This window comes from Morone saxatilis, unplaced genomic scaffold, assembly GCF_004916995.1.
Source record: "Morone saxatilis isolate NCDOM2014 unplaced genomic scaffold, NCSU_SB_2.0 Contig8, whole genome shotgun sequence".
In the NCBI taxonomy this organism is placed as follows: domain Eukaryota; kingdom Metazoa; phylum Chordata; class Actinopteri; family Moronidae; genus Morone; species Morone saxatilis.
The window spans coordinates 8862914-8877175 of record NW_023340257.1 but is presented as its reverse complement, the minus strand read 5'-3'; the positions used below and the strand labels follow the sequence as shown (position 1 = coordinate 8877175).

At 40.2% G+C, this 14262-nt stretch overlaps 4 protein-coding genes across 4 annotated transcripts in view; all 4 read right to left on the bottom strand.

Moving 5' to 3' along the window:
* Nucleotides 1-3581: 3581 nt before the first annotated feature.
* On the bottom strand, nucleotides 3582-4802 carry foxg1c (forkhead box G1c). Its single transcript, XM_035680598.1, has one exon. It carries the CDS (start codon nucleotides 4800-4802, stop codon nucleotides 3582-3584), a length of 1221 nt encoding a protein of 406 aa, XP_035536491.1.
* Nucleotides 4803-7072: 2270 nt separating this feature from the next.
* Nucleotides 7073-9258, bottom strand: pglyrp5 (peptidoglycan recognition protein 5). The gene is given in 6 exon segments (XM_035680425.1): nucleotides 7073-8215; nucleotides 8377-8495; nucleotides 8655-8850; nucleotides 8934-8946; nucleotides 8948-9063; nucleotides 9252-9258. Coding segments are annotated over 6 exon segments (636 nt in total). The 3' UTR covers nucleotides 7073-8030.
* A 195-nt stretch (nucleotides 9259-9453) lies between these two features.
* Nucleotides 9454-13452, bottom strand: polr2i (RNA polymerase II subunit I). Its single transcript, XM_035680752.1, has 6 exons — nucleotides 13283-13452; nucleotides 13026-13080; nucleotides 11755-11828; nucleotides 11093-11167; nucleotides 10115-10166; nucleotides 9454-9732 (listed from the first exon to the last, which is right to left on the bottom strand). The coding sequence occupies exons 1-6, from the start codon at nucleotides 13342-13344 to the stop codon at nucleotides 9670-9672; spliced, it is 381 nt and encodes a 126-aa protein (XP_035536645.1). The 5' UTR covers nucleotides 13345-13452; the 3' UTR covers nucleotides 9454-9669.
* A 120-nt stretch (nucleotides 13453-13572) lies between these two features.
* Nucleotides 13573-14262, bottom strand: part of LOC118342253 (complement C1q and tumor necrosis factor-related protein 9-like) — a 1634-nt gene continuing 944 nt past the window's right edge. The window contains exon 3 of the mRNA XM_035680751.1: nucleotides 13573-14155. Within this exon, the coding sequence (XP_035536644.1) occupies nucleotides 13761-14155 (395 nt within the window). The 3' untranslated portion in view covers nucleotides 13573-13760. The remainder of the gene's footprint in view (nucleotides 14156-14262) is intronic.

The following is a 14262-nucleotide window of genomic DNA, read 5'->3' as shown; positions in this document are numbered from 1 at the left end:
ATGTAAGTTTACTGCCATTAACAGCTTTTTGCTTTTTTTTACCACCAGTTTGCGTCATAATGTCGATTTTACTACAAGGTTGTATTATTTCCATGTTATGCTGCGTTCAAGGCACATTTAGATGTTTTACTACATAAATATATTAAAAAAATAAACGTGGACAATGAAAAATAGTTAAAATCAGCTCCCCCCCCTGGCAGACTAGCTATATTAAGAATGGATTAACTATATAACCAATATTACAATACGGCCATCATAGTAAAAATACTAATAAAAGCTGACTGGCTCCATAATTCTACCAGCAATACTGTTGGATCATATATATAGGCTATATAGCCTACCTTTATATCTATAGCTATATCTCTATATTATTATTGTTATGCTGGTTGAGGATGTGATGTTCATACCTTATACAGTAGGCTACATTAACTACATGCTGTTAAAGAAATTGTCACAGGAAAAGACATGGCAGAGGGAGCAGCCAAAGTGATACCACAGACCCAAACAGATAAGTCTTTGTTTTGCTCTTTAACACAACAAGAACGAGGGAAAGTGTGTGTGTTGTGTGTGTGTGTGTGAGAGAGGAGAGAGAGAAAGAGCACGGAGAGAGAGGAGAGCGGATTGTAGAGTACGATTATATAACACAAGCAGCAATTGCAGGACATTGAGAGATTGGCTTTCTGGCAAGAGACAGACAGACGCCTGGGGGTGTACAACCCACCCACCTTATTTCAAAGGGTGGCAGATCTACCTGTGGAAGCCACTTGCTCCGGATAATAGCAGCCTGTGTGCTGTTGAGAGAGGCGAGTGCGTGGGATTGATTTCGAGAGCTGCACTATATCTTTATGAAGCACACCTTACTCAGCCAAAAGACTTACATCTTAAACTGTGGAGCAGTGGGCCTGTAAAATGAGCTCAGTGTGGCATTAGCCTTACATGTGATGGGACTTCAGTAATCTGAAAACACTTTGGCAGTTAAGAGATCAGAGATTAATTTACAAACACTGCAAGAAAAAAAAAACCCTGTATTACTCTGAAACAACTGAATAATGTGTAGGATTACATTTTAAATGCACTTGTTATTATCATTGCTTTCTTTAGGGACAGAAATTATTTGATCTTGATCTTATATTTTATTTTACAATAAAAATTCCCCTTCCTAGCTAAGAGATTGGCAACGTGATGCTGAATTTATTATATTTCAGGTGCACTTTTACACAATATACTGTTCTGCTTTCCTTTATGAAGCAAATTATTTAAGGTTCAAGTGCTCTGTGGAGGAGATTCAATCACTGTTAACTATGGAAACGTCTACTCTGATTCACAAAACTGACATTTTGGTCCTACAATCTGATTTTGATGGGGAAAATCCCTGTGAAAGGACTAGCATCAAACGTCCACGTGGTGGACATTTTTAAAATTTTACAGATGAAGAATGAAATTAAATCTGATTATATAACTTAAAAACTCCGCCTGCTCTCCTAAACATTTTCCACTATCCTCCTTTCATCAAAAATGTGAATCCCCCTCCTCTCCCCATTAGAATTTCCCTTTCACGTTATTGATCTTGATTTTGGTGGCGAAAATTAACAAAACGTGCTAAGTGAACACAATTCGAAACCAGAAACCATGTTAAGAAAAGCTTCTTATTATTTCTATGTACACAACATTCAGCACAGGATCAGCAACAGATGTCAGCACCAGACTGTCCCCGTCCAACAGTCTGTAGTGGAACCATATGTTCATTTCTCTGCACTGGAAGGGGTGATTTATATCTCTGTGGTTATTAGTAGAGCTGTCAAAGGAAGGTGGTTATTTATCACACTAACAGCAAACAGTATCTTCTTACTCTGGCCTCAGGGTATAAAACTCTACTTTGCACCACAGACCTGTTGATTCACAGCTCTGTCCCCCTGCTCTCCATACCACAATTACTCACACCAGTAATGAAAATATTATTATCTTCATATATATCTAAACTGTGAGTTTGCCAACAGTGAAGTTACCCGATCCAGCCCAGTCTGCTCTAACCACAGGCGACTGTGAATGTGACTGGGCCCGGAAAGGTGACGGGCTGGGGTCTTCTGATATAAAGAGTCTTTTGTCTGAGCGAGTCAGCAGTCCAGGAAGCTGCTCTAATCTGTGTCCTCATACATGTATTTTTTATGAATTATATCTCAGGGAGAGGTGAGGGAAAGTTTAACAGGCAGTGATGTCAGCGCCGGCTGAAACACAAGCCAGATCAATAAGATCAGACTGGAGATGTCATGTCTACCTGTGGAAGTTACATCACAGTCTGCACACTGTTTCAACATGATGTCTCCTCAAGAAAGCTTCAGGTGCACACTGAACTGTTAATCTTAAGAAAAAAAGAAAAAAGTAGGAGGATCACAGCATGTCCATAGAAAGGCCTCTTCACTGGGGTTCCTCAAATTCTACTTGAAACAATCAGTCTGTATACAGTCCTTGTTGTGTGGGCTTTAGAGTGAAACATTTAATAACACAGCCAAATAAGAACAATCAACAACAGTAGGTTTTAATGAGGTGAAAAGAAAACACAATTAAAAATGCATTATTTATCGTTTAATTACATGTAGGCTAATTAAAAGAGAAATGTAATATTTTTTTAGTTGCAACATTAACGAAATTCAAGGACAATAAATGCAGCAAACAAGCAGTTTAATTGTAGTATTTTTTACTTGGGCTGTATACTTTTACATTTTTAATCGATTTTACCTCCTTGGACTAAAATAATGTTAGTAGCCTATACATATATGTATATATATGTACATACTGTATATATTTAAAATAAGTAAACTGGAAGTATATTTCTCGCCTGCACTCGCTTATATCCGAGTTCATCCACAACTTCCTTAACATTTGAATAGCTTTAAAAGGTCTTAGTCAACATGCTGGCAAACGAATAAGAAAATGAACATGTCGGTTTTTTTTTTATTTATTTGATTTTTATTAAATGATTTTTTTCGGATTTTGCAGGAGGATTATTTCAGGTGCATTAGGCCTAAAACAGTGACATGCGCGCAAACATCTCTTTGTTTTCCATACTGACAAGTGCATACACATATGTGGAAAATAATGAACTAAAAGGAGAACATTGTTTTTAAAACAGGAATGTAGTTTCAGTTAACAGATGCAGATCAATGGCCATTAATTACATTTTAAAAATGATTATGTGACCTTTTCTTTGGTTACACTGATGTGTTTTAAAATAACTAACGCGCTGATACATGTTTTAGCACTTTTTTGTAAATGACGTGTTTTAGAAACCTTTGATTACATTTCAATGTGAGACACTTTATGCTTCAGGTATTTCTTTGGTAATTTGACACAATTTTTCACAACACGCGTTCTGATGAAATAATACAAGTCAAGTGCAAAACATTTCCCCACAGATATCTTTCACTGTAACTGTAGAATTTCAGGCTTTTCATAAAATCAAGAAATTCCAATGCACAGGTAGGCTACTCTTTTAAGTATGATGCTCTGGCCTTTTATTTGTCAACTTTGTCAATCTAAATTCTACAGCAATATTTGATATATTGGGCACTAGTACTGTTACTCTATTTTTCTATATTCCAAGACGAAGGAGGGCTTGAACTGACTTGAGCGCAGTAATTTGGAAAGTCATTACAGCACCCCCCGAGGTCTGAGTGACCGTTCTTGGTTAAGAATTGTACCGGAGGCGTCTTGGATGTGGCGCACTCCTCTTGGCACGGACTGAACGCCGCGGCACATGGTATTTGGTGAGAGTAAAAGTAGCTGGCTTGTCCGGAGATCATGTTAAAAGAGCACGGATCCGACAGTGGCAGGCTGCACGCAGGGATGGACGTGGAAAACGCGGTGCAGGCAGTGCCAATCTGATGGCGACGGGACTGCGCGCAACTGACGCCAATGTAAGACATCTCCTGGTGCGTCTGCACGAACCGGTCGGCGTCTGCAGCACTTGTTGCACTCAACCGGGACCGCTGTGAAACAAGCGATGTGGCGTGATTGGGGAAGCGGGGATGAGCGCTCAGATACGTCCCTGCGCCAAGGTGGGTGCGCACTGGGGTTTGGAGAGGCAGAAACGGCGGCACCGGCCAGTAAAACGGACCCGCTGCGGCCAAGGTCACGCTGGTTGCAGTGCTGGAGGACATCAGGCGACCTCCTCCCCTTTTTAGTGCAAGTTTGGCCCTGGAGCCAGCTGCGGCCCTGCGCCGGAGTTTCCCCGATGTGCCACCTATGAAGACGTCCTCACTGCAGGGGTCCAGCATCCAGTAGTTACCTTTACCCGGGTCGTCATAGTGGCGCGGCACTTTAACGAAACACTTATTCAGACTCAGGTTGTGCCGGATTGAATTTTGCCACCCCTGTCTGTTCTGCCGGTAGTATGGAAAGTTTTCCATGATGAACTCATAGATGCCGTTGAGGGTGAGCCGTCGTTCCGGGCTCTGGCGGATCGCCATCATGATGAGCGCGTTATAACTGAAAGGAGGTTTCTCAGGTTTAACACTTTCTTCTGCTCCCCCGCTTTTCTTGGATTCTCCCTTAGACCCGTCTCGTTTTCCATTCGCAGTCACCGATTTGGTTTCAGCTTTAGCGCACTGTTTGGGGGTTTCGCAGTTCTTTTCACTGTTAAAGTTTTCTTCCTGAGCGGCTCTCTCCGGATGCGCGGGGCGCAGTTTCTGGGACGGACTAGGAGACTCTTGGTCACCCATCACTCCCTCTCGTCTCCACAACAGGCTGCTGATGCTGAACGAGGACTTGTGGAAAAATCGGTCCGAAGTTTTCAAATCCTCCATCTTAAAAGGTTGACGTTACAACTAAAATCCTCAGAGGCGTCCGGCGATCAGAGGGGAGCGCGTCACTGCACTCACAGAGTAAAGATGCGCTGATCCAAAGTGTCGAGGAGGCAAAGACGCACAGCGTGACAACAAATGCGCATGATCACAGCGGCTCACTAGTTACCTACGAAAAGTAGTGCATTACTTCGTTACTGGATCTAAACATTAACAACTCATTTGTGGCGTAATTTTTGCGCGTTCCAGTACTTGGAGAGGACTGGATCCTCCTTTTAGAATCACTAATGTACCCTAATAAAGCTTTTCAGTCACTTTTTCCCGACACAATCAAAGCAGTAAGAAGAGCATGCCCTCATTAAAATGTTTTATTGGCATTGGCACTTATGGGCCATTCTTTTAAAAATCCAGAGTAATCTCAATAATATTTCGGAATAACCAAACACCTATACTCTCTACCCGAACCGTGCCAAGAGTCGTTCGAACCCCGGATGAAATTAATGTGCTGTCAATCTGTGTGACTGATCGCTGAACTCTCGAGTTCAATTATAACACTTCCGTGACTCATGAAACTCAACCCTCTCACACGCGCCTTGCCCTCTGGGCTGGCCTTATCTTTCTCACTTTTTCTCCGTTTCTCTGTGCGCACCTTTACTCACACATCGTTTGGCAAAAAGCCGCTCAGAAAGTGGGAGTCGGCCGAATAATCTGGTCGGTAATGGGCCTAAACAAACACAGAGTAAGAGAGCAAAGAACAGATGCGTGTTGTGTAAAGTTTGAGCAAATAGGGCAAGATGTTTCGACATATTTCTAAACCTGTTACTGCAAGATTTAAAACGACTATCAGTGTCGTGAACAAATAAGGCACCTGTGGCAGATGTTTTGAAATGAAAACGACTTACTGAGAATAGAGAGAACAGGCCTGGGCCCAACACACCACCCTGCAGATTCTCTTATGCCCATGTTGCATCAACATGACATCCGTTTGCAAATATCATAATTTAAGCACAGCTGCTGCTGATATCCTGTTCACATTCCTAAATATTTTTTTTTTTCAAACTGACAAGTCATAATTAAAGCAAGTGTGTGGGTGAAAGGAAGGGAGGGAGAGACAAGGTTTTTTCTCACTTATGAAGACAGTGATTCATCCCATCAGATGTGAATGAGGCAGGTTAAGACAGCAAGCTAGATAAAGTTTTTAATTGTCTTCTTGAAGGCACAGCAAATAAAAATAAAGGTTAATGGCACTATAGTACAAACTTTTCACTCAGGTAGTCGGGTGCTGAGTGTCTACAGTATTCCTGCCTAGCTGCAGGCTTTTTCTCATGAAGGATGCAGATATTGTTCTATATGGGACAGCATTGACACTTTTTCAGGTATCCTGCTACACAGACAAACGCCTGAGGAGAGAAGAAAACATATACCAACCACCACTGTTAGAGGTGGAAATGGTTTCCGCAGCCTTCTTTACTATTTCAGTCATGTCCGTTGAGTCCAGTGTTAATAAATCTCTGTAGTAGAGCGCATAGAAGCAGACAGTGCATAACAGTGTAGTTATATTGTTTCCAAATCCCAAAGACAAAAAGGGCAGGAAAGTGTGCAGTGATATCTGTTCTGATATTGAAATAGAAAGTAGTACAGTCGACAGTAGTTCAAAAATGATTTTTCATTCACTTGACCATAAGAGATTTACTAGTAGTAAAGGACAGTACAGGTAGGGGCAAACAAGGGACATTTCTGAGCCTTTTTTGGTAAAGAGGGCACGATGAACACATAAAAAAAAAAAAGATAAAAATCCCTTTTCTTAGAAAAAATATAAGTTGGTTGCATTTTTCACACAGAAAAAGTAATTAATTTAATCTAATATAAAAGTGCACAAAAAAATTAAACACAAAATAAAATAAACCTTGAAAAAAACAACATTACTACAACATAATGTAATTATTACAACAAATGACTGACCACTGTACTGTAACAATATAGTGACTTGTACCTACAGGCTGCCACATACATTCACTACCATCAAGACAATAACTAATTAAAGACCATCCTTCAGGCAATGGTTGATTTAAATAAGAAACAAGTGACAAATAAGTTAGATTTGATACTGGTTACTGATGCGTCTGCAGTGTATTATTGAGTTCTCCAGGCCTGTACCACGGTAGATGGAGGCCGCGCTTTACCATTTGACCAGCTGCAATTCAACTTCATGGTACTTATGCTACATTGTTAATTTTCAGTCATTGTTATAAATAAAATGATCTGTTCTGACGTTTTTTTTTTTTTTTTTTTTTACAATTCACATACCAGACATTAGACGATGATGGCCGGAACTACATATATAATCTGTTACCATTATACCTCCTCTTAGTCAATTTGATAGGGGCCTCCCTCCATAATCTCTTTGCTGCACAAGTGAGCACTTGTTGGGAATGTTTCAGGCACTGCAGAAAGCATGCATTGTTGTCTCAACACTCGTAATCCCCTTGGATCTTTTCCTCTGTTCAACATCTGATTTCATGTCTTGTGTTGTTTACAATGAATTTGCAGTGGCACCCTGAAGACATTTACGTGAAAACTCGGCCTCTGTAAAGACAATTAGTATAAAGGCTTATAGTGTATTTGACCATTATTTAAATTCATTGTGCTTGGAGGACTCCTGCTACTCTGTGGCCAACCTGGTCCTCTGTATGAGAGGTAAAAACTAAAAGAGAATGCCTCACATAATAAAAAAATCAATCAAAAAGTCACAATATTGCAGATATTTGGTATTTAAGTGGTTATGCTAGCACAGCATTAGAACAGGTTAAATTAACCTGAAGGGTATCTTACACCACAACCCCAGTAATAAAGTATTCAGAAGTAAAATGTAGTGCCCATAATATTCATATTGCACTTCGACTCAATTAAATAAAAAGTACATTACACATTGGAATCAATGTAGTCAAATAATCAAAATAAAATATAAGAGTTACCGTGACAATCTGTCAGCACTATGGATTGAAGTGCACTGATTCTTGAGTTTCTAAATCAGGCACCGTTCTGGAGAGCCTATTGGTTTTATCCAATATGATGGCTCCCCCTGCTGTAAGAGAAACATCTAACAGGCTGTGAAACCGATAGGACCTCTTCAGGACCTGTTACAACACAAACCTTCCTAAGTTAAGAGGAGACCCATAATAAAAAAACAACAACAATTACAGGTAGTGAAATAATGTTCTACCATCACTATCATAATCTGCAGCGAGCTTCCCTCAGTTGTGGCAGTGCAGCATAAAGTTTTGCTCCTGGACATTCTGTGTTTGCCAGATCTCTGTGTCCAAACAGGACATACTCTGAGTGTAAAAAGCCCTCAGAAACTCCGGCCTGCAGCAGCTGTTTGACGGACGATAATGCCTCTGTGCTTGGCGTGTCATCTGAAATCATTAGAAGTAGCATTATGGTTACGTGCAGTAAACATATTAAGGACAAGACATTTTATCCAGACTTCATAAAATCATCCTGAAGACTGTTTTAAAGTGACATATGATGTGCTCTTATTGTTGCCACAATGCAAAAATGTGAAAAGTGAACTTACTGTTGAAGTTGCCCATGAAGGCAATCCCCACTGAGTCATGATTGTTGCCTTTGCTGTGTGCTCCTACCACACCCCAGCCACGGCCCTCATACACTGTACCATCTCCTCCAACAAGAAAACTGAAACATACACAAAGCACGGTTGGGTCCTATAGCACTGAACACTGGCAGGGACTCATGAGAAGCAATACATAATTCATATCCCTTCAATATGACCACATTGTACATACAGTACTATATAAACATCACTCAAGCAGTAAATGCGGGAGAGCTACTCACTTATATCCAATGTCATCGAACCCTCTTTCCGTCATATGCAGTCTCTGGATGTTGAGAAGGCCGTGTGTACACTCCTTCAGGCCTGTGCACTTTGAGAGGGCAGTGTGATGTATGACAACTCTCTGGGCAGGGCCCTTCAAAGTCTCCTTTTGTCGAGGGGCTGCCGCTCCCCACTGCCGCCTTGAAAAATGTTTCACTGAAAAGCAGTTTGAAGATGATTAAATGCATATTCCAAATCAAAAGTTAATCATCTTTAGCGTAAGCGGTTTGTTGTCGTACCTTTCTGGTCCATACCTCCGCACACAGAAGCCTTTTGGTTTTGATGACTGCCTGGCAGCAGACTGTGCAGCTGCATTATCAATGAGTCTGTTTGAGGAGGTGTGGTCACGGAGAGTACACCTTCCTTGTTCTTTGTCGTTACAAGTGGATACATATCATGTTGATCCACACATTATTTTTCCACTGGCTGAGTAATAGTCTAAAGTTGCACAACAGGTTGTTTGGAATATACACGTTTGAAGGAGGAGGAAGTTGAGTCGACACTGTTAACATTCCACATAGCGACAGAAGGACGGTGGTAGTTTCCTTCCCACTGACCAGGCATGCCTGCTTTAAACTGGTGTTAATAGTCATGTGAGTTTTAAGAGGAAATACTTAGTATCTCTGTTGCAATATCAAGTATGCTTTTCCCATAGGGGAAAACAGGAAGTGGTACAACCCTGGTATAAATAAGCAACACTAAAGAGGCCAATGTGCATTTCTTACATGTTTACTTGTTTCATTGAACACTCAGACAATATTTAAACAATGTATTCTTTTAATCTAACACAACACACTTACAAAACGACAACTGTTAAAAAAAATATTAATACATTATATTCACAAGATGTTGTCTAATCGCTGCAAGTGTCATCATACAAAAATAACTTCAGGGTCTACAAACATCAGCAGGGATATTTTTTGTGAATGTCAACACCGTAGATGTAAATGTTAGACCTCTTCATTATCACTGGCTTTACTCTGTCCATCTGTGTCCACAGTGAGGGGCCGTGCAGACATAGTACAGCCTCATAGCATCCTGTTGGGAGAAACACCGCATATGGTTAAACTAGTAGACTCTGTTTCATTAAAGCAGTGGTTCTCAAACTGTGGGGCATAGAGCCACTGCAGGAGGGGCGTGGATCACCAGAGTGGAACAAAGGTGAATGGATATGATTTACGTAGGGAAAATGTACAAACAAGTTGATGCTATTGTTCTGACCTAAAACTCAACTTGGACCATTTATTAGTTTTGGTTCCCCTTATCATTGTTTATTGCTAAAAATGGTGAACTTTTTTCAGCTTCTGAAGGGGGGCATGCCAGAACAAGTTGGAGAACCACTGCATACAGACATATATCATAGATAACCAATATGAAGAACTAAAGTTAATGCATAATGTCGTGTAACACAGATCATTACCTCAGCCTTCATACTGTGAGACTGGAAGAATACTGCCTCTTTGTGACCACATCTGGGAAGAGACATAGCACAATGTTAGAAACTACTGTTACGACACAATGTGCCACTCACTGTCACAATGTCTCTGAGGATACATGTGCTGGTGCAGTTCTCTCACGCAGGGAAAAACAAAACAAAAACAAAACCCAAAACATAACAAACACAATGTTTATATCTTAAAATGTATACAACACACAATAAATAAGCAAATAATTAGCAATTAATACACTGGCATATAAAAAAAATATTGAAATATTTTGTTTATATTTATTTTTTATTTGTGATATTCTACTGATTCTCAAAAACACTGTATTAATTTTTCTGGTTAAACCCAGAGCTGCTAAAGTGCTAAATGATGTTGGATGTTACAGCAACTGGGGGAAATATAAAAGCAAAATAAAAAAACAACAACCTTTAAAACTCAGATTTTATTCATATGGTGGTGTGTTCAATCAGTTTTCCTGAAATATATATCGCTTAGCTTACACCATATCACTTTATATTGAATCATAACCCTTGTATGGTGATATGTATCCCATCATCAGATTCCTGCCAATACACAGCTCTACTGTTCACAAGAACAAAAGGTGTGTATATATGACACAATCATTTTAAGTTTACTCCCTCTTTGTTATGTGAAGGGGTTGTTGTTTAATGTACAACAACTGTTAATTACACCCAGTCTGAGGCTGTATGCAGCTTTAAGCCACACATGGTTTGTATGGTAGCTGTTTCTGGATATGATGTGCTGCCCTCTTTTGGTCCAAAATAAGTTAATACAGACTGTAAGTCAGCCAAAACTCTTTCCTGTGCCATGTACTATACTGAATGTTGCACCAAACAAACAACAGAAGACGTATTACCCTTAACAACACAGACAGAACAATTAGCGATCTCCAAAAGGAGTGAGTGAGGTTGATTTTCTATGGTAAAACTTACTTGGGACAGGGGTGGTCCTCTGTCCTTGGTAGTGTTGGATCCTGAGATACATCAGCGATGATTTGTGTCAACTCACTGGAGAAAGAGAGAAGCAAGATGCAGGAAGACATTACATCGTTTTAGTACTGCAGTCAATGCACTATTACAAATATTTTGCCTTCTATGTAGTCAACATACGTTTACACAATAATAATAAAAAAATCTTCCTACAGTCTGAATAAGCACAAAACATTCAAGAGTTTATCTTTTACTGACTTTCAGAAAACCCCATTAATTGTCAGGATGTACTCGAGCGAATTACTGTGCACCTGAAAATGTCTGGATAATGCTTTTAACTTGGTTTGTCAGTGACCATTTTGGAGGCTCTAAAAGGTGCTGCAGTGGTTGCGCAACAAGCAGAACAAATCCTAAGGAGAAACCTAAACCTAAACACTCTAAAGAGTACAGTCTAGGCCTGCTCTATATGAGAAAATGTTCTGTTATGATTTGGCGTTATATAAATAAAATCTAACTGAACTGTAAGCCTGTACTTCACTATAGCAAAGTGAGAAGTTAAAACAACTGGAGGTCATAAAAAAACAAGATCTTCAGTGTATTAACAGCAGGGAACTATCAGTCACTTTCAAGCTCATCAATGTCTTGGTCATTTCTGTGGCACTTACTCAACCTCATGGGTGATCTTGTTGACATAGATGCAGCTGTTGTCTGCCTCTTGTTGGTAGTCACAGTTCCTGCACTGTGGATAGGGCATTCAGCAAATGATTACAGCCATACAATGGACATTTATACACCTTGCCTTCCCTTAAGACCTTTGTTTACACCCTGTGGGGGTCAACAACAACAACAACAGCGTATCACAGGATATAAGTTTGACCTTGTATATAGGTCTATGTTTGGAGTGGTCAGTCATCATTTACACTGGCTGCATTAGACAAACACTACTTGATTGACTCTAACTGATGCTTGGGCCAACTTCATTAACCAGGAAACATTGTAACTTTAACAGTTTTGTCTTTTTTGTCTGTCGCTTCATGATTCAAACACTAACTTTAAACATTGGGCTAATTTTCCTCTGTTTTTCAACCACCGATAGGTAGGATATGTGCTTCATTAAAAGCATTTTCAAACAGGCCTTTTTGGTTTAACCGGAGAAAAGACATCAAGAATGAACACTATCCGGTTGGTTTGGCCAAAGTCTGTCTGGTTAAGGGCCAACCTCCGTTAAAGAACAGCGCACAGCCGCTTCCCTGAGCTCTTCTATAATACTGGTTCCCAACCCGGGGACACAAGTCTTCTTCATTTTAAGGGCTGCATTACAAAAGTTTGCAGTTCAAACCAGAAAGCTCCTAGAACAATGGCCAAGCCAAATGGTCAAAATAATACAGACAGAAAACTGTATGTTAACTTTAATAAAACTATCAGGAAAACTAATTTCTCATGCATCTGAAGTGTAACCGAGGCACAGAGCACCTTATTCACCTCAGGCTTCTTTGTTTACTGTACAATGTTCTGCACTTTAAGTTGTAAGTTTGATTTTATATGCTTAACTTTAATCTCTTCTACTTGTGTGTTGCCTAACGTAGTCGAGCAAAGTAAGATTTTAACTGTACGTATAAACCACTTACTGTACATATGATAATAAACCTCTTGAATCTATTTCACAGGTAATAACCTGCTCAAAAACACCCAAACTGTCTACTTTACACAAACTGTAGCTCATTACTGTTGAATTTACCGCTAATATTAAATATCCATAACATATGTCACTTAGTCAGTTTACTCAATGACAGAAACCACTGAACATGACAAAAAGGGACTAAAACTACGGCAACAGTATATGTACAATAAAGTAATCTTATATATTGACTCTTGCCTTTATGTAAGGCTGCTGTAAGGTTATAACTTATAACTTTAGTCCAAACAGGAAACTTACCGCATAAAGCAGGATGCGGTTCTCCTTGTCTTCTTTAGGATATAACATGTTGTTACTGGAAGACAAAGTCAGTGTGTTTAGCTGGTCAGCGTTAGTGTTTTTTTGTTTTTTGTTTTTTTTAAATGATTGGTCCTAAATAAGACTTCCCGTTGTATGAAGACCTTAAGTTAACATGCAGCATTAACACGTAAACGTTAGCCAGAAAGCTAACTGCTCGGTATCTATCTATCTGAGCTGTAACTCAACCACAAACTCACCATTCCTGACAAAACCGTATCCCTACGAAGCCTGGTTCGTATGTTCCAGTGTCTAAATCCATTAGGAAACCACTGGTCGGACTACTGGTTGAAGCTGAACCTGACAAATAATAGATGTGATGCTCCTTTCACGTCTTCTGCCGCCGCTAACGCTGCCACTCGTTTGAAAACAGATCCTCTGCGCATGCGTGTACTCTTAGCAATTTGTGTTAATTTGTGTTGATTTGTGAGACAGCGCCTCTAGGTGTGGGAGGACAGACACGACTCTGAAGTGGACTTCATTTTATTTGTATTCAAGCAGTGTTACATTGTTGTTCAGAGATATATAAGCGACGTGTTCGTTTCAGAAGAAGCACAATATAACTTTATCCGTAACAAACTTCACTTGATAGCAAGAATACAGTGAAGTGGTAGCGGCTCACTGTGGGAAAAGAAAAGCACGGCCAAGAACTTCAGTGACATTTTGACACTTACGCCATTAACCCAAACGAACCCCAACAAAGACAGTGTCATTATCGACAGTTGCAAAGATATCGTTTCTGCCAGGCCCCCAGACATTCACCCAGACCCTGTCATTTTTAGACAGTCTGATCACACTGCTAGTAGTGACCACTTGGCTACATTTATCAGGCAGAGAGGTTTGATACAGAGACACCACTTTCTCTCCATTTTTGAAAATAGCACATTGCCCACGCCCATACACAGACACATGCACAGTGAAGTGATAAAAGCCATCCGCGGGGCAGGTGAAGGTGCCTGTTTCAGGACTGTAGCCTCCTCCCTCGTTGACCAGCACAGTGGCAAACTTCAGGACTCCAGAGTGACAGGGGTAGCTGTTATTGATATTCAGCTTGGCTGTGAAGGCTACAATGCCTAGAGTGGGCAACATCATGACAATTAGAGCAAGGACTTTACAATGTGACAGGCAACAAAACCCCCAAAATGTGCATTCATGATAGTGTGACAAGTTAGTTGATACT